This window comes from Geotrypetes seraphini, chromosome 2 (genome assembly GCF_902459505.1).
Source record: "Geotrypetes seraphini chromosome 2, aGeoSer1.1, whole genome shotgun sequence".
NCBI classification, from domain to species: domain Eukaryota; kingdom Metazoa; phylum Chordata; class Amphibia; order Gymnophiona; family Dermophiidae; genus Geotrypetes; species Geotrypetes seraphini.
Genome location: NC_047085.1, coordinates 308,566,860 through 308,585,422, shown reverse-complemented (window position 1 = coordinate 308,585,422; position 18,563 = coordinate 308,566,860). Strand labels below are relative to the sequence as shown.

Below are 18,563 nucleotides of genomic sequence, written 5' to 3'. Positions count from 1 at the left end.
CGGTGCGAAGCCAGGCAAGATGATGCACCGATAAAGCAGTGACTCTAGATGACAGTTCAAATGCATCATATGAAGATTGAACTAGATGCTTAAGAATTGCCGCTGCTGGGTCAGACCAGTGGTCCATCGTGCCCAGCAGTCCGCTCCTGCGACGGTCCCTAGGTCAAAGATCAGTGGCCTAATTAAGACCAGCCCTACCTGTGTACGTTCCAGTTCAGCAGGAACTTGTCTAACTGTCTTGAATTCCTGGAGGGAGTTTTCCCCTATAACAGCCTCCGGAAGAGTGTTCCAGTTTTCCACCACTCTCTGGGTGAAGAAGAACTTCCTTACGTTTGTTCGGAATCTATCCCCTTTTAACATTAGAGAGTGCCCTCTCGTTCTCCCTACCTTGGAGAGGGTTAACAACCTGCCTTTATCTACTAAGTCTATTCCCTTCAGTATCTTGAATGTTTTGATCATGTCCCCTCTCAGTCTCCTCTTTTCAAGGGAGAAGAGGCCCAGTTTCTCTAATTTCTCGTTGTATGGCAACTCCTCCAGCCCCTTAACCATTTTAGTCGCTCTTCTCTGGACCCTTTCGAGTAGTACTGTGTCCTTCTTCATGTACGGTGACCAGTGCTGGACGTAGTATTCCAGGTGAGGGCGTACCATGGCCCGGTACAGCGGCATGATAACCTTCTCTGATCTGTTCGGGATTCCCTTCTTAAACATTCCTAGCATTCTGTTTGTCCTTTTTGCTGCCGCCACACATTGCGCGGATGGCTTCATCGATTTGTTGACCAGTACTCCCAAGACTTTCCTGGGGGGTCTCTCCAAGTACTGCTCTGGACATCCTGTATTCGTGTATAAGATATTTGTTACCGACAAGCATCACCTTACACTTACCCATATTGAACTTCATTTACCATGTTGCAGCCCATTTCTCGAGCATGTTTATGTCACGTTGCAGATCTTCACAATCATCCTGTGTCTTCACTACTCTGAATAACTTAGTATCATCTGCAGATTTAATCACCTCACTCGTACCAATTTCCAGATGGTTTATAAATATGTTGAAGTGCACGGGTCCAAGCACTGAACCCTGCAGCACTCCACTGGTGACGCTTTTCCAGTCCGAGTATTGTCCATTTATCCGCACTCTCTGTTTCCTATCCGCCAGCCAGTTTTTAATCCACGTGAGTATTTCACCCTCGATTCCATGGCTCGCAATTTTTCGAAGTAGTTGTTCATGCAGAACCTTGTCGAATGCTTTCTGAAAATCCAGATGTACAATGTCGACCGGGTCGCCTTTGTCTATCTGCCTGTTTACTCCCTCGAAGAAATGCAGCAAGTTCGTCAAACAAGCATGCGAAGTTGCCTCAGAGTATTGTGAAGTTGTTGAAACTCTGGAAGTCTATGTTGAGGAAAATATTTGAAGAAATCAGGCATGGAGTTAACCAAATGCTTAAGATAAGATGTGAAGACAAAGTTGTAGTTCAAAACTTGGGTCGCCATGAGTGAGTTTTGATACAGGCGACGACCAAACTTGTCCATAGTCCTGCCCTCTCTTCCAGGTGGGACGGTGGTATAAACCTTGGCAGGGTTGGTTCTTTTTAAAGAGCATTCCACAAAAAGAGACTGGTGGGATAATTGAAACTTGTCAAATCCCTTACAGTGAACCATTCGATATCGAGATTCCAACTTTACTGGCACAGCAGGAACGGAATATGGTATCTCAAGATTTCTTTTGAAAGTTTGAGAAAGAATGCCATTGATGGGTAATTTGAGAGACTCTCTAGGAGGATGAGGCATTCCCAGTTCTTCCAGATACTCCTTAGAGTATTTTGAGACAGATTCTAAAGATATGTTAAGATCTTTACTCATTTTAGAAAGAAACTTGGTAAAGGATACCTGGTCTGAAGAGGAATCACCTCAATGAGGAGAAGGTGATCGAGAACCCCTTGAGGTCCCTCTCATAGCAGAGAACGAAGGTGAAGCTTCTCTGAAGTACTGATACCGGATATCCGAGTCCAGAGGCAAAGATGACCCACTTCTGGAATGTGAAGAGAACCTCGCAGGAGAAGAACTAGACTGACGAGAACGGTGAGGCTCTGCAACTGACAAAGGAGTATGAGATCTTGATGAGCCTCGATGCCTGGATAAATGAGACCTGTCTCGAGAAGAAGACCTAGGTCTCGATGAATGCCTCGACAGATGATGTGGAGAAGGATGTCTCGAATCGGATCTAGTCTGGAAGATGAATGTCAAGGAGTCCTCGTGCTATGCCTCGAAAAGGGCAATGCCTTATGTGAAGAAGAAAGACTGGTAGATGGAATTTGAGGACGAGATACCAAAAAGGACTCAGCTCCTTGTAACGAGGTATCTCAAGGCACTGTCAAGGACTAGACTCCTTGTATAGTGTGTGCAGACTCCTCTCGAGGCATCTGAAGGACTCGACTCCTTGTACAGAGTGACTAGGTTGAGCTCGAGGCACTGCCAAAGACTTGACTCCTTGTATAGTGTGTGCAGACTCCTCTCAAGGCACTGTTAAGGACTTGAATCCTTGTATAGAGTGACTAGGTTGAGCTCGAGGCACTGCCAAGGACTTGATTCCTTATAATACTGCTGAATGCTCAGGCTGGACTGTAGGAAGCAGAGTCGAGACAGGAGTGAATTTGGCAAGCATGTTACCAAACTCCTGATGCAGAATAGTCTCTATCATATTCTGCAAAAGCGGTACCAAGACCACTGGATCTGGTACATTTGATGTGGCTATAGTCTCCGAGGAAGACGACCTCGAAGAAGAAAGAGGTCTGGATTTTGAGACATGTTTCTTAGGCAGCTTCAGAACCACCGGTGCTAAGGGTGGCATATCTGAAGGAGGTGTCTTAGCTACCTTACCTGAAGGAGGCAGTGAGGATAACGGCTCCTCAGGAGAAGATTTAGATGATTTCCTCAAAGACGAGGATATTGCAAATGAGGAAGGTTTGATTAAGGGCGAGGTCGAGGTGAAAAGCGATATGCCCGTATAAGACTTCACTGGGTTTGGAGTAGAGGTCGAGGCCAAGGGCTTATCCATGCCGCAAAAGAGCTTGTCTACCTGAATTCGATGACGTTTCAGAGCTCAAGGCTGAAGGGTAGCACAGCGGGCACATGACTCCAGACAATGGTCAGGTCCTAAACACTGTACACACCACTTGTGTGGGTCAGTGAAAGAGATCGCGCGCTGGCACTGGCTACACGTCTTAGAGCCTGTAACTGGTCGTAACACAGAATAGAAAACAGCTGTGGCTAAATCGAAGCCCGTGGGCTGAGGCTGCGGGGTAGGCCTCACCGTGATATGAAGAAAAGAAAACTTATTAAAATATATTTTTTAAAATATGAATCGCGCAAATAAACACAGCGACCCTGTAAAGAAAAATACATGAGCTGTAGTGAGAGAAGGCACGAGTAGAAGTCTAGTGCAGAGTGTCAAAACGAGTGGCTTGTCGGCTCCGCAGAAAACTGAGGAGACGCTGAAGAGATGCGCGCCCTACATCAGATGGGAAGGCACTCGCGAACGTTCTTAAAGTTTTATGAGCAAGTCTGCTTGCGAGGCTGTCCACATTCAAGCTCTGTGGATGACGTCACCCACATGTGAGAATATGCTGCCTGCTTGTCCTGGGATAATATACCGTATTTTTCACACTATAAGACAAACTTTTTTCTCCCCAAAAGTGGATAGAAATAAGGGTGTGCCTTATGGAGCAAATAACCGCCCCTCCCCCCCCACACACACACCTTAATTCCTCCAGCGGTCCAGTGCTGTACTCCGGCTTTCTCCTTAGCGGCAGCACAGAGTCAGAACGGCGCAGAAGGTTGGCATGAGTTTTTCGCTTCCTGTCCCGCACCGCTCTGTGAATGGCTGCTGTCAGTTCTCGCCTTGGCCATTTTGGATTTCCAAATTTATTTTTCCAAAAAGTTTTCCGGAGTCTTCAAATTACCTCATTTTGCTTCAACCGGCAGAGATGGAGTCCTCAGGCTATTTTACCCCTAATTCATGCATTTTGTGCTGTACGGACATTGGAAAAGCGCCTTTGCATTATATGTCATGCAGCACGTGAAGGGGAGGTGGGAGCATTGGGCTTATCTCCCCTTTAGTCTCTAGGTATGAGGAACCTCTGGGGGGGACTGTCTACCAAGAGAAAATCCCTCCCAGAGCCCCGGAACAGAGGTCTTTATTTATTTATTTCATTTTCTATCCCATTAAGGGCTGAATATTGCACTTAAGTTTTAGTGGTCACACATAGCCCAGTGCTAAATATTTAGGAATACAGCATGCAGCAGACATAAAAACACTGACCACATTGACTGAATATCAGCCAGTTTGCCTCCAATTTTTAAGTTATTGCATTATTAAACTACAACACACCCAGAAAGTAGGATCAACAGATACTGAAGAGATTTAGCTCTCCAATTTTGAGAAAAGTTTAGAGAACATACCATCTCGAGACATCCCCACAGCCAGGCACTTCTTGAAGCGACATTGCTGGCAGCGATTCCTGTTCATCCTCATTATGGAGCAGCTCTCATTCTTCAGGCATTTCTTATACTGGATGTTCTGTTGGATACTTCTCCTAAAGAAACCCTTAAAAAAAAATTTAAAAAAAAGAGTTAAACCCCCCCCTCAAAATAAAACGAGAGAGAGAATTCAGACAAGTGGTATTCAAAATTCAGCTATAAAACTCTTGAGAGGCTCAAAAAAACTTAGATCATGTTATACCACTGCTTAAAGCAGAACATTGGCTCCAAGTCTTGCAAATAATTTCTTTCAAGATGCTCTCATTAGTTCATAAAATATTTCACTCAGGTTCACCCTTCTATCTTTCTTGCCATTTAATCTCTCCATATTTGCGGGGGCTTAGGGGCAAAGTTGGCCTGCGAATACAAAAAAATCACGAATATCTTTAGGGCTGACTAACCCATCCCTGCCTCCCAGATCTCTCCACTGTACTTACTTTATAAAGCCTGGTAAAATAGTGGTGAAGTAGGGCAGGTGCAAAGAAAGTGGCCGAAAGCGAGTAATGCCTGAAAAAGGTAAAATAACTTTGGGAGGACCATCATCTTCACACTCTGGATACAACCCAAACCAAGAGATGTGTGTATTCTCCCATCTATCTAGATCTGCCCATAAGAGATTTCAACAAGGATTGAGGGTTTGATGATATATTAACACCCAAGTATCTAGTGCTGTGAGAGTACCCACTTGAAAGGAAAGCAAGTAAGGTTAGACTCAAATATGGCACTGGTCTTTGACCTAAGGGCCGCTGTGTGAGCGGACTGCTGGACATGATGGACCACTGGTCTGACCCAGCAGCGACAGTTCTTATGACTCTTTATCTGGGTACTGTCCCGCTGAATGAAATTCCAGATAATTTGATATTGATCGGATATCTAAAGGAAATAAGTTCCATAGAGTAGGTTCCATAACACTAAATATGTTTGAATGAGTTGAATCATAACAGATCTAATGGAGAGACGGGATATATAATTGTTGAGATTGTGAAGAGCATAAGAACCTTATTGGTATATTCACAGATTTGGAACTCGTGACCGGTTATTCACAGTTTTTGTCTGGGTGACCCACCCCCGCCTTCTTGATTTTTCCACTGTACTTACTTTATAAAGCCTGGTGGTCTAGCGGTGAAGCAGGGCAGGTGCAATCTTACTATGCTCTTGCCCCGTGCAGAGCCAGGAACAAAAATGGCTACCGTGAGTTCCCGCAAGACTACGGGAACTCACAGCAGTCATTTTTGTTCCCAGTTCTTCACAGGGCAGGAGCATAGTAAGATTGCACCTGCCCTGCTTCACCGCTAGACCACCAGGCTTTATAAAGTAAGTACAGTGGAAAAATTAAGGAGGCGGGGTGGGTCACCCAGACAAAAACTGTGAATAACCGGTCACGAGTTCCAAATCTGCGAATATACCAATAAGGTTCTTATGCTCTTCACAATCTCAACAATTATATATCCCGTCTCTCCATTAGATCTGTTATGATTCAACTCATTCAAACATATTTAGTGTTAAGGAACCTATTCTATGGAACTTATTTCCTTTAGATATCCGATCAATATCAAATTATCTGGAATTTCATTCAGCGGGACAGTACCCAGATAAAGAGTCATAAGAACTGTCGCTGCTGGGTCAGACCAGTGGTCCATCATGTCCAGCAGTCCGCTCACACAGCGGCCCTTAGGTCAAAGACCAGTGCCATATTTGAGTCTAACCTTACTTGCTTTCCTTTCAAGTGGGTACTCTCACAGCACTAGATACTTGGGTGTTAATATATCATCAAACCCTCAATCCTTGTTGAAATCTCTTATGAGCAGATCTAGATTGATGGGAGAATACACACATCTCTTGGTTTGGGTTGAATCCAGAGTGTGAAGATGATGGTCCTCCCAAAGTTATTTTACCTTTTTCAGGCATTACTTGCTTTCGGCCACTTTCTTTCACCGCCTGTCCAGAAAAATTTTCCAATATATTTGGAAAAGTAGTACTCAGAGAGTGCAGAGAAGTATGTTAAACAGCTTTCGTAGCCAGGGGAGTATGGCAGTACAATGTCTGAAGCACTATTATTTAGTGGCTCAACTGAAATCTTTCTTGTCATGGTGCAAAGATCGCTCTAAAAGTTGGGTTAAGTTTGAGCAGCCTGGGTTGGCTGAGGCTCGGACTTTGTTGAAAGGCTCTAACCCTTATTTATCTCATACCTTTAATGTCTGGGTTCAGACTAGACTTTGTCTGCTTCGGGGCAGACACTATTTCTCAGGTACCCCATTGTAGGTGGCAGAGGGCTTTCTGCCGGGTAGGCTCGATTCTTGGTACCCGCTTTGGGCACAGCAAGGTCTTGTTGAATTGGGTGATTTTCTCGAGGAGGGTCAGCTTCTTCCCTATTCTACGTTACAGGAGGCTTATGATTTGGAAGTTCTTGACTTTTTTTGATTTAGGCAAGAGCAAGATTTCATTCAACGTAATGCTATTGGAGAACTTCAACTGCCAGAAACTTTGCTTGAATGAGCCATAGGTGGGAGCAATGGGAGAGGACGCATAACCCGATTCTATAGAACGCTTATCCAACAAAATGCAAGCCCCATTAAATATATACACATTTGGGAGACCTTGTTGGGGCAACCTCAGCCAAACCAATGATGGGAGAAGCAATTGCAAAACTTACTACGCCCCTCTATTGCGAGCTCCTTGGTGGAAAATGGATATAAAATGCTTTATCAATGGTATCTTACTCCAGTACGTCTCCATAGAATGTACCCACAATCGGGGCATGGCTTGGGCACTGAAGCAGAATGGACATTTGAGTTAACAGCTCTCTCTCTTCTCTGCTATTTTTTCCTAACAAGATATACATGTACAAAACACAGACATTTTAGTAGTATTCAGTACATGAATATATAGTGAGTATAATATGAGTTTTAAGATGGCATCTGGTAAACAAAGTAAGTTGGAGGCTGCTTTCTCAGTGGATGGTGCCAAGAGGCCTAAGCCTGATCTGCTGACGCCACTGAAAGTGTCACAAGAACGGGATTTTTCAGAAATCCTGGGTCCTCTAATGTCTGAACTGAAAGACATTTAACTTATACAGGAAAGCACATCTAAAATCTCCACGCTACAAGCGTAAGTTGCATGCTTGTCACAACAATTAGTTACATGTAATAACAAGACTGAGCATTTTGAGCAGCGTGTTTCTGCTATTGAGGATAAATTACAAGGCTGCCAAGCAGACTGCAAAATAATTGCACAGTTGAAGAAAAATATGGAGGAGGCTAGTAACAGAAGCCGCCTTAATAATGTATGGATACTGGGCCTCCCAGAAAGAGCAGAAGGCTCTAACGCTATTGGATTTCTAGAGGAATTTATACCCCGCTTATTAAACCTGCAGTTTAAATTTCCTTTAGAGATCGAAAGGGCTCATAGAATACCAAGAAGGGCTGTGAATCAAGAGTCTGGACTGTGTTTGTTAATATTCAAGGTTCTAAGATTCCAATAAGGCCTGAAGATCTTAACAGCTGCAAAGAAACAAAGGAATCTCAAATGACAAGGGGCCAAGATCTCGATGGTTCTGGACCTTGCAAAGCATATAGCTTGGTGAGGAAGCAGTTTCTAGCTATGCGTCCTCAACTTAAGCAATTAGGAGCTCAATATGGGCTATTTTACCCTGTTGTTATGCGAGTAACTTTTCAAAACAGAACAAACTTTACAGAGCCCATAGCACTGCAAGACTTTTTAAACAACCACTCTGGCAATATGACTGTGAACTGATTATTAATTGGCTAATTTGTGTATATAAAATATGGGCTTCTTATGGGTTATTTTTTCTTTTGAGTGTATATGAAATAGGGGCTTTTTAAGAGTGCTTTTTTTAATACATGCATTTGATTAATTGAATTGTTTTGGGATTATCTTTGCCCAAAATCTGAATGTGTCAGTTTTAGTTTTTATTAGGAAATTGGGTTTTATTTAATAATCATTTATTAGTTGGAGGAGGAGGAGACCAGTTCTTCTGTCCTATTGCTTGGGTCCAATGCTCACCGTAAGAGAATGGAGAGTGGGGAGGGAGGGAAGTAATGAAGGGCTTTTATGGGATTATGTATGTCTGGCAGGGATTTGAGTATATGAAGGATAAGATTAAAGTTTTTATGATTCTGAACTCTCATGTCACTTAAAATATTTTCCTTAAATGTTAATGGTCTCAACCACCCTGTCAAAAGGGAAAAAACCCCTCTGAATTTCTTAAAAAAATCAAAAGATAGATGTATGCCTCTTGCAAAACACACTTTTGAATAGTGTAGAGTCTGCTAAATTACAGGGTGGTTGGGTTAAACATTGTTTTATGCTGCAGCAGAAACCAAAAAGAGTGGAGTGACGATCCTTTTAAATAAATCTGTTTTTGGGGATCTGGAGGATGGGTATGCAGATCCTAAAGGTCAATGGGTATATCAAAAAGTGAAATTACAGAACTCAACTCTAACATTGCTTAATATTTATGCACCTAATGCTAATAATGCTCCTTTTATAAGCAATTGCAAAATTTGATCCTAGAGTGAGATCTATCAAGCCTGATTATGGTGGGAGACTTTAATGTTGTCCTAGATCCAATATTAGTTAGGAAACCTATGAGAGCTTCCAATATATCTGACAAAAGTGTGATACAAATGATGGAAGTATGTGGTTTGAAAGATATATGGAGAATTCTGCACCCAAATGATAGTGAATTCACATATTGCTCTCATGTTCATCAATCCTTTTCTAGGATTGACTATGTTTTGATTTCAAATCATTTATTACATCAAATTCTCCAGGCAGAAACAGATGATATCCTTCTTTCTGATCATGCTGGTATTTGGATTACAATGCAAACATCATGGAATTTCCAGTTCTTCTCCTGTATGGCATTTTAATAATGCTTTGCTTGCTTACCCTCAATTTCTGGAAGAAATGCAAGGGAAAATCCAGGAATTTTTCCAACTAAATAATTCAGAGCAGGTATCACCAGAAATAGTCTAGGACAGTCGTTCCCAACCCTGTCCTGGAGGACCATCAGCCAGTCAGGTTTTCAGGATAGCCTTAATGAATATGCATAACAAAGGGCATTATGCCTCTGTAGAAGCATTTATACATATCCTACCATCTCCCAAGAAACTGAAAAAACTACTTTTAATTAGTTACACTCCTGCACAGAATGTGACAAATAGCCAAAGCAGACATGAAGGACCACTTCCAAACATGCCACTGTTAAAAACTCACCTTGCAGCCTTCACAGGCATGGACTCCGTAGTGGAACCCTGAGGCCACATCTCCACAGACTTTACAAAGGAGCATTATGCCATTGAACTCTGGGAAATGAATGAGACCATTCCGTATTAGACGCTAACAGGCATAGCTTTAATGTAATGTAATGTAATGTAATTTATTTCTTATATACCGCTACATCCGTTAGGTTCTAAGCGGTTTGAAGAAAATACTTTACTCTTAACAACAATGACTTCTCTTTTAAAGTGTATCTACTAAATAAGCAACATATTTGTTTTAAACCGCACTGGAAATTTAACATTAGAAGTCAGTTATTTTTTAAAAAAATTGGCTCTGGGAATTATAGAGGGTCATTATTCAGCATTAATTCCTAAAGAATTAAATGTTGGAACCTATGCAAAGTACTTTCTGCAGGCATTTTGAAGTGTGCTCAGTTACAAACATCTATGGTTCAAGGCAATGTACAGGACAAGTACAGTGACTGCTCAGCATTTACTAGGGACTAATGGCACGGAAAGATTTTCCCCCATTAAATGGCACTGAAAGACTTTCCCCCATTAAAATATGAGAAGATGTATAGGGAGATCAGAACTGAGACTTCCAGATTTGGACATGCTCAGTTCCTGTAGTATTTCAGAAGAGGATCTGCCAACATAAAGCCGCTAAATTGAATATGTGGCTTGAAAAACCAATATTAGAGGCTACTTCTCATTCTGATTTTAGAAAATCTTAGTTGTGTTACTGTTTAACTCATCCTTGCTTTTCAACTGATGTATTCCAATTTTAATTGATTGTTTAATATGTATTTTATCTATACTGACTGTATGTATTTTTTCCCTCTGTTGTCAACCGCTGCGAACCTTCTGGTCTAGCGGTATACAAAAATAAATTATTATTTTTCTAAAATATATGCAGGAGTGCTTATGTATTTGCCAGAACATACAGCCATTTCACAAGTATACACATTGAAACAATGAACACGGTCCCAGTAGCTTCCATGTAAAAGTATCAGCATCTATGTGTAGCTGCTCTATTTTACAAACCTACCTCACCAATTGAGTAGTAGGCAGCAATTTTAACATGGTTTCATTTCAGTGTTGGCCAAAAATTACACAAGATTAAGGAGAACGTTCCCCCCCAGCTCTCATATAAAGCCCTTGCCAAAACAAGCGTTTTTTTAAAAGAAATCTTTATGCCATTGAACAGATGCAAAAACCTAGTGTGGAATAACTTTCTCCTTACATGTGTACTCATTTTGTGAAATGGGGAACATGCAGATTTTAGTCCCACTTCATCCATGCCCCCTTGAAAGCTCTACATAGAGTAGAGTTCCATGTAAAAGAACAATTTTAGAATTCTGCTATTTACATATGTATAAGCAATATACATGTATAAATGCCAGTATTTCCACATGAGAATAGCAAATAGAGCTTCTAAAATAATCCCCTTTATATATTGCTACAGAAGAAAATATTATTCCAGGAGAAAAACTTGAGATTTTTTTTATGACAATATCTTTCACTTTGCCAACAAAAAGAAATGGAAGCATATGAAGCTTCAAGGCCACAGACATGCTTATTCCTATGCACAGATGACACAAGAAATATAGGCAAGGGCTCATCAGCTAAACCTACAATGCAACTGTGTAAATATCAGCAATACTTGAGAATGGACTCACTTGTTACTGGTCCGCCATATCCCCTGGCCAATGTAGTAGCACTGGGCTTCCCAGTGTAAATGGAGGAATCCAGCTGCTGCTGCCTTCCAGGAGCCCCTGTGGAGAGGCTATTCTCTCCAGCTGAATCACTGATCCGGCTGCTGCAGCTATCTGGAGAAGATGGTAGTGATGAGGAAGAGGAGTGGAAGCTGCCATTGGAGCTCTCACTATGGCATGAGGCAGGGCTGGATGCAGAGCTTGAGGAGCTGATATAGGCAATCACACCACCTGCAGGTAAAATATAAAAGGTACTACTTAAGTTAATGGTCAATGAATAAACATACAGCTGATCTACAAATGCAAGTTGCAGGCCCCACGCTCAGAGCTACCAGGTTACTCAGTTCTATTAAAGAGATTATAGATTATTCCTGGATTTCTGTTATGCCCATCCTGATACACTGTTGGACCTATAGCACCGATTTCAATGGGTAGAATAAGAAAGAGATATTATGTTTTTACCTTGATAATATCTTTTCCAGTAGATAGGAATGGTATGCTGAACCATAGGGTTGCCCATGCCTGCTCGCGAGCATTCTACAAAAGATGTCAATTAGAGAATGACATGGGGACAAATTTTTCCCCGTCCCTGCAGGAACTCAATTTCCCTGTCCTGTTCCCAAGAGTTTTGCCACTGTCCCTATCCCATTCCTGTAAGCTCTGCCTTAACCACAAGCCTCAAACACTTATGATTTTAAAGTGTTTGAGGCTTGTGCAGATGAGGACAGAGCTTGCAGGAATGGGGCAGGGACAGGAAAAGAATTCTGTGGGACGGGATGGAAAAATGAGTTCCCGAGGGGACGGGGAAAAATGTGTTCCTGTGTCATTCTCTAATGCCAATCACAGCTTTTCAGCTCCTCCTCCTTCTCCCCAGTCTCTGCTGCCCCCTTCAGTTTGTACCAAAGCCAATGACAGCCCTACAGAAGAAGGCAGGAGGAGGGGTAAAGGGGATTCCCCGAAACCAGGTATCTGATTTACTCAGATGAATTTTAAAACAATCAATCACTGAATAGTTAAAATATTAACAAGCCTCAGATGGGATCAATGAATATAAGAAAAATACAAGTTAAACAAGAACATTACAGTCTGAACATTTATGGAGCTCAACCATTTCTCCATTTTAATTATATATATATATATGCAAGATGACAGCCGGGCGTTCACCTAAATTAGCCGGGCGGAGCGCCCGGCTAAAACATGCTAGGAGAACACATACATACATACATACATACAGTGTTCTCCCTAGCGTGTTTTAGCCGGGCGCTCCGCCCGGCTAATTTAGGTGAGCGCCCGGCTGTCATCTTGCATCCGCACCACCAGCATCACAGCCGCGCTCCAATCCTCTTCCCTGTCCCTACTCCAGGGGTGTCCAATCCGCGGCCCGACAAGGAGTTTTGTGCTGCCCAGCTTCTCCCTCCCTCCAGTGGGTAGTTTTCTGGCCGGCTCCCTTCTGCAGTCGGCTGCGGGTGGTGTCGGCTCCTCGCGCGCGATCTGTGGCTGTGTCAGAAGCGTTCCCTCTGACGTCAGAGAGAAGGCTTCCGAATCAGCCATGAATAGCGCACGCGAGAAGCCGACGCCACCCGCAGCCGACTTCAGAAGGGAGCCGGCCAGAAAACTCCTGCCGGAGGGAGAGAGAAGCTGGGCCGCACAAAACTCATTGTTGGGCCACGGGTTGGACACCCCTGGAGTAGAGACAGGGAAGAGGATTGATGTGCGGCTTGCAAAAAAAAAAAAAAAGTGTCCCAAGAACCAAAGTGACTGTAGGAGTCCTGAGACTCTGACTGGAGTTTCTGAATTATTAATTGGTGAAATTGGTGAGTATTTTGGGATATTTCATATATGTGGTCTTGAATAAACTCAAAACTTTGTATAAGGGATTGAAACCTTCATATACAGTACAAAATGGGAACAGACCAAAATAACTTGACCCATTTCTTTAAATTTATTTCTAATTTCTGCACTGGCAGCTATGACTGTTTGAATGACAATCACTCGATCCAAAAAGAAGAAGACTAAAAATTATTCCCAGAGGATAGTTCCTCATGAAGAGGGATAAAAGTTCACTGCACACAGCTGGTGGAAATGCCCAAAACCAGGTGCTCTAGAGCAGTGTTCTTCAACCGCCAGTCCATGGACCGGTGCCAGTCTGCAGAAATTTTCTGCCGGTTCACAGGGCCCAAGACAGCATTCTTCAGCCGCCAGTCTACAGTGCGATCGACGCGGCGTCTTCGGGCCAGCTTCCTGAGTGCTGCAGTGCACAAAGCCATGGGAAAAGGCTCCTCCACACGGCCTGCGCTTGAACCGGAAGCCTTCTCTCTGACATCGCAACGTCAGAGGAAAGGCTTCCAGATGAGGTGCGGAATGCATGCAAGGAGCTGCTGCCCACAGCTTTGTGCAATGCAGCACTCAGGGAGCCAGCACGAAGATGCTGCATTGATTGCAAAATGGACCGGCCCAAAGATAACACCGGGGGCAGGCACATTGAGGGAGAGAGACAACAACGGTAGGGGAAATGCTTTTATTTTTTTTATTTAGTAATTGATTTGTCTGTTTTTGTTTTAAATTTAATTATTGATTTGTCTGTTCAGGAAAAAATGCATTTATTTCTTTTCGTCTGGGGTTGTACTGCTTGCAGAGTCTCTTGCATCTTAGGGTTTGTTTGTAAATATTAGTACTTTTAGTTTTTGGTCCTGCATTTGCATGGGGTTATCTGTTTTAGGAATGAATATTAAAAAGCATACAGTGTGCTTTGTGTATTTTAATTTTGTGGTTAAGCATTATGTGTTGTTAATACAATCATATTATGTGTTTATATGAAAAACGAATGGAACAAATGGTGTTACAATTAGTACTATTATGGGGGCGGGGTTTGGGGCAGAGATTGAGTGGAGATGGGCATGACTTAGCCCAGTGTTCTTCAACTGCCAGTCCATGGACTGGTGTCGGTCCACAAATAATTATTTTATTTCCGCAGGTCCATAGGTGTCAAAAGGTTGAGGAACACTGCTCTAGAGATGCAGATAAATTGTAGATACATTTGATAACTCTTCAAAAGCATTCTAGAAATGGTCTAGTTCATCTTACCTGCATAATCCTGATACCCTGCACAGAATTTATAGCATTGGTTTGGAGGAAGAGGGAAAAAGATATTTGAAGGGAGAACTGTTGGGAAGAGAAAGGAAGAAATAGTGGACCTGGGGAAGGGAGGCAGGGGGAGGGATGGGATGGGGTCAGTTGGGAAGAGAAAGGGAGAGAAGTTGGATCTTGTGATGGGAAGGAGGGAGAAATGTTAGGTCTGTGGATGGAAGGCAGAGATGCAGCATCTCTCTTTTTTCCCCCTCCATTTCATTGTTCAGCATCAAAGGGGGAGGAAAGAAGAAAACAGAAAAGAGAGGGAGCAAAATGTTGGACCATGGAGATAGAGGAGGAGAGATGGACACATGGGAGGGCAGGAGGGAAGAGAGCTGGGATAAGAAGATGCTAGGCAGGAGATGGAAAGAAAGGGACAGGGAGTTACAGCCTGACCAGTGGAGAGAGGGAGGGGGATTCTGAAAGTGGTGAGCCATGTGGATGAGGTCAAAAGGGAAATGACAAGATGAGTGAGAGAGCAGTGAGTACAGTGGTAGAAATATGGTAATGGGGAGTAGATAGAAGGAAATAGGAGGCTGGGAAAGGAGCGAGATGGGAAATGGGAGAGCTAGGGACTGAGAGAAGATGGAGAATTGAGAGGTAGCTGAACATTTATAAAGAAGAAGGGTGAGAAAGAAGGCAAGATTTGAGTGGACAGAGGCAAAAAAGAGAAAAAGTTAAGAAGGCTGAAAGGGAAAAATCAATACGTTGGAGACAGGCATAAGGAAAGAATGGAACAGTATTGAGAAGAGGAGAAAAACTGGACAGCAGACATTGGAAAGAGAATTGGTAGAAGATCAACAAAAAGCAGAAAGAGAAACTGGGACCAAGATGATGGAAAAACAAAACATCCAGACAATAAGGTAGAAAAAATTGTTTTATTATGAATTTATTAACTGAAATATGTTAGCTTTGGGATATGTGCATCACAATTATTTTTGTATTCAGTGGTGTAGTCATATACAGCTGATTTGAGGGAGGGACTGGAGCCCAAAATTAGTGGAGGGGCACCAAAGTTTCTCCTTGCCTGAGTGCAATTTATAAATACTTGAGCTAGTGGAGATTCTCAAGCCCTGCCAACTGAAGACTTCTTCCTCCAGTCTGGCAACTCAAAATCTCCAAGCTTTGCAGCCAAAGGCAATATCTTCAAGCTGCCCCTGCTTTCATGCATACATGAAAACCAAGAGGGGGTGTGGGCAGGGAGGAGCCCCCAAAAAAGCAGTAATATTTACCCTGATTAAACGATCCTCCACGTGCGCTGCTGACAGCTGATTCAGCATCCCTGCTCTGATGAGGCTCACTTCTGAAGAGGCTCACCATAGCTGTAATAGAAGTGAATGGGAGAACCAGGAACGCACATCCCTGCTCATCAGAGTGGGGATGCGGAAGCCTGTGGCTGCTCCCACTGTCAGCGGTGTACGTGGAGTATCACTCAGTCAGGGAAAGAATTACTGCTTTTTTGAGTTCCTCTCCACAGTGTCCCTTTAATGAAGGTTTATTATTAGATACGTACATCTTCTATATTAGTGATTGCATATTTGGGACCTGCTCAGCCTTTTTTTTGGCTCATCAGCTAGTGTTGATGTTTGTGCGACCCCAGAAAATTTTTTTGTCCACATGTGGCCCAGGGAAGCCAAAAGGTTGGGCACCCCTACCCTACTCCTTCACCGTGAGCAGGGAAGGGTAACTTTCATAGCGTTCCAGGTCGTGGGCCAACCCTCTTCCCCACTCCTACTTCTTCACTGTAAGCAGGGAGGGTTAATTTGCGAGGCATCAAATTTGCACCAACATATTTCCCCGTCCCATGCCACCCGGCATGAAAAAATAGCCGGGTGGGACGGGGAAATATGTTGGTGCAAATTTGATGCCTATATAATAAAACCCTAGCACTCTTAACTGCATTCTTCCATGATCCGTAGGTCTGTGGCTGCAAGAGTGCGCATGCGCGAGTCCCCAGCCTTACTTCTTCCCAGCACCTACCTACACTCGGGTTATTCCATGTCAAGTGATCAAGGGCTCCCTGCATGACCATCACGGATTTTGATGAAACTTCATATGCAGAGTCCACCATGTCTCAAACGAACTTTGGTAAAGTTTTAGTTTCACCTGTGGAATATTCGTGGAGATATAGCCATTTGTTTGACCCCATACTGCAATGACATACAGTACGACAGTGACATTCTGACAACTTTGAGACACAATATCTCACGAGCTATGTTTCCAATAAAACTGAAACTTAGCTACCCTGCACAACTTTTGGAGCTCTATTCAGTGCTACCAATAATAATTTTTGTCAAGCACTGAGTGAATGGCTGAATTACAGTAAACTTGGCCGAAAAAATTAGTGCTCCAAAAAAAGTCAAAATTTGACATTACTTAGCTCCCACAATAATTGAGTAATAAATGCAAAATTTGGCGCATGTCTCAGTACAACGTTGTTTTCAAAAGTACAATTTCAACCTCCAAGCTCTTTCCATTAGTTTACAAATTAAGTGTAAAGTTGCTAATTTGTGTAAAAAGGCCAAAAATAGGGTATTTTCAGCCTGCTTTTACAGAAAAATACCTTTTAGAAACTCTTTCAAATCAGTCTCATTAGAAAGAGCATATTTCAAACCCCCTAGAAAAGTGGGCTTCATTTTTCAACGCAGGTTAACAATGCCCGAAAAAGGGGGACAAAGTTGGGAGATGTTTCAACTTACAATTATGTCACTTTTCACACGGTTTTTCCCTGTTTATTTTTACTCAAGCTTTGGGTACAATTATAGTGTTCTTAATTAATGATTATTCCTAACTAGAAATTGGGGTGATAATTTTGTTGCATGCAGATCACAAATTACAACTTGTTTTCTTTTTCAGATCCACATTATTATTAATTCAGTTTAAAATGGATGCCAACTAATCGATGCCAACAAAGTGGACTTCACTTCGGCTTGGGAACCATATAAGATACCCAATTTAGGCTTGGGAACCTAGGATAAGACACCCTAATCATTGGCTTTGGAACCAGAAAGATACCAACAAAAGGCTTTGGAACCTTGACAAAGAAACCAAATGCGAGGCTTGGGAACCTGGACGAAATGGCCCACCCGTGGCTGGTATTGCACAGCTATCGGGCGTGACCCCTATGGCGATGGGGTTGCCAGTTCAAACTCTTGAACTGGTAGTGACAATGTCACCATGGACCAACGCAATAGAGTAGTAGTAATACTACGTCAATACAAAACTGTAACTTTAAAAATGACAGAACTATGTTGAAATAGAGGTTGTTGCCGTGGCAACGTATCCCAACTTTGTCCCCCTTTTTCAGCCATTGTTAACCTGCGTTGAAAAATGAAGTCCACTTTTCTAGGGGGTTTGAAATATGCTCTTTCTAATGAGACTGATTTGAAAGAGTTTCTAAAAGGTATTTTTCTGTAAAAGCAGGCTGAAAATACCCTATTTTTGGCCTTTTTACACAAATTAGCAATTTTACACTTAATTTGTAAACTAATGGAAAGAGCTTGGAGCTTGAAATTGTACTTTTGAAAACAACGATGTACTGAGACATTATGCGCCAAATTTCGCATTTATTACTCAATTATTGTGGGAGCTAAGTAATGTCAAACTTTGACTTTTTTTGGAGCACTAATTTTTTCAGCCAAGTTTACTGTAATTCAGCCATTCACTCAGTGCTCGACAAAAATTATTATTGGTAGCACTGAATAGAGCTCCAAATGTTGTGCAGGGTAGCTAAGTTTCAGTTTTTTTGGAAACACAGCTCGGGAGATATTGTGTCTCAAAGTTGTCAGAATGTCATTGTCGTACTGTATTTCATTGTGGCATGGGGTCAAACAAATGGCTATATCTCCACAAATATTCCACAGGCGAAACTAAAACTTTACCAAAGTTCGTTTGAGACATGGTGGACTCTGCATATGAAGTTTCATCAAAATCCGTGATG

The 18,563-nt window shown here is 42.5% G+C and overlaps 1 protein-coding gene across 2 annotated transcripts in view; it reads right to left on the bottom strand.

Annotated features, from left to right (window-relative positions):
• The window catches only part of NR1D2 (nuclear receptor subfamily 1 group D member 2), a 94,218-nt gene that overhangs the window by 56,099 nt on the left and 19,556 nt on the right, over positions 1–18,563 (bottom strand). For both annotated transcript variants that reach the window (XM_033929954.1, XM_033929955.1), the window contains 3 exons: positions 11,459–11,725; positions 9,775–9,863; positions 4,459–4,603 (listed from right to left, as the gene is read on the bottom strand). In XM_033929954.1, the coding sequence (XP_033785845.1) occupies positions 4,459–4,603; positions 9,775–9,863; positions 11,459–11,725 (501 nt within the window). The remainder of the gene's footprint in view (positions 1–4,458; positions 4,604–9,774; positions 9,864–11,458; positions 11,726–18,563) is intronic.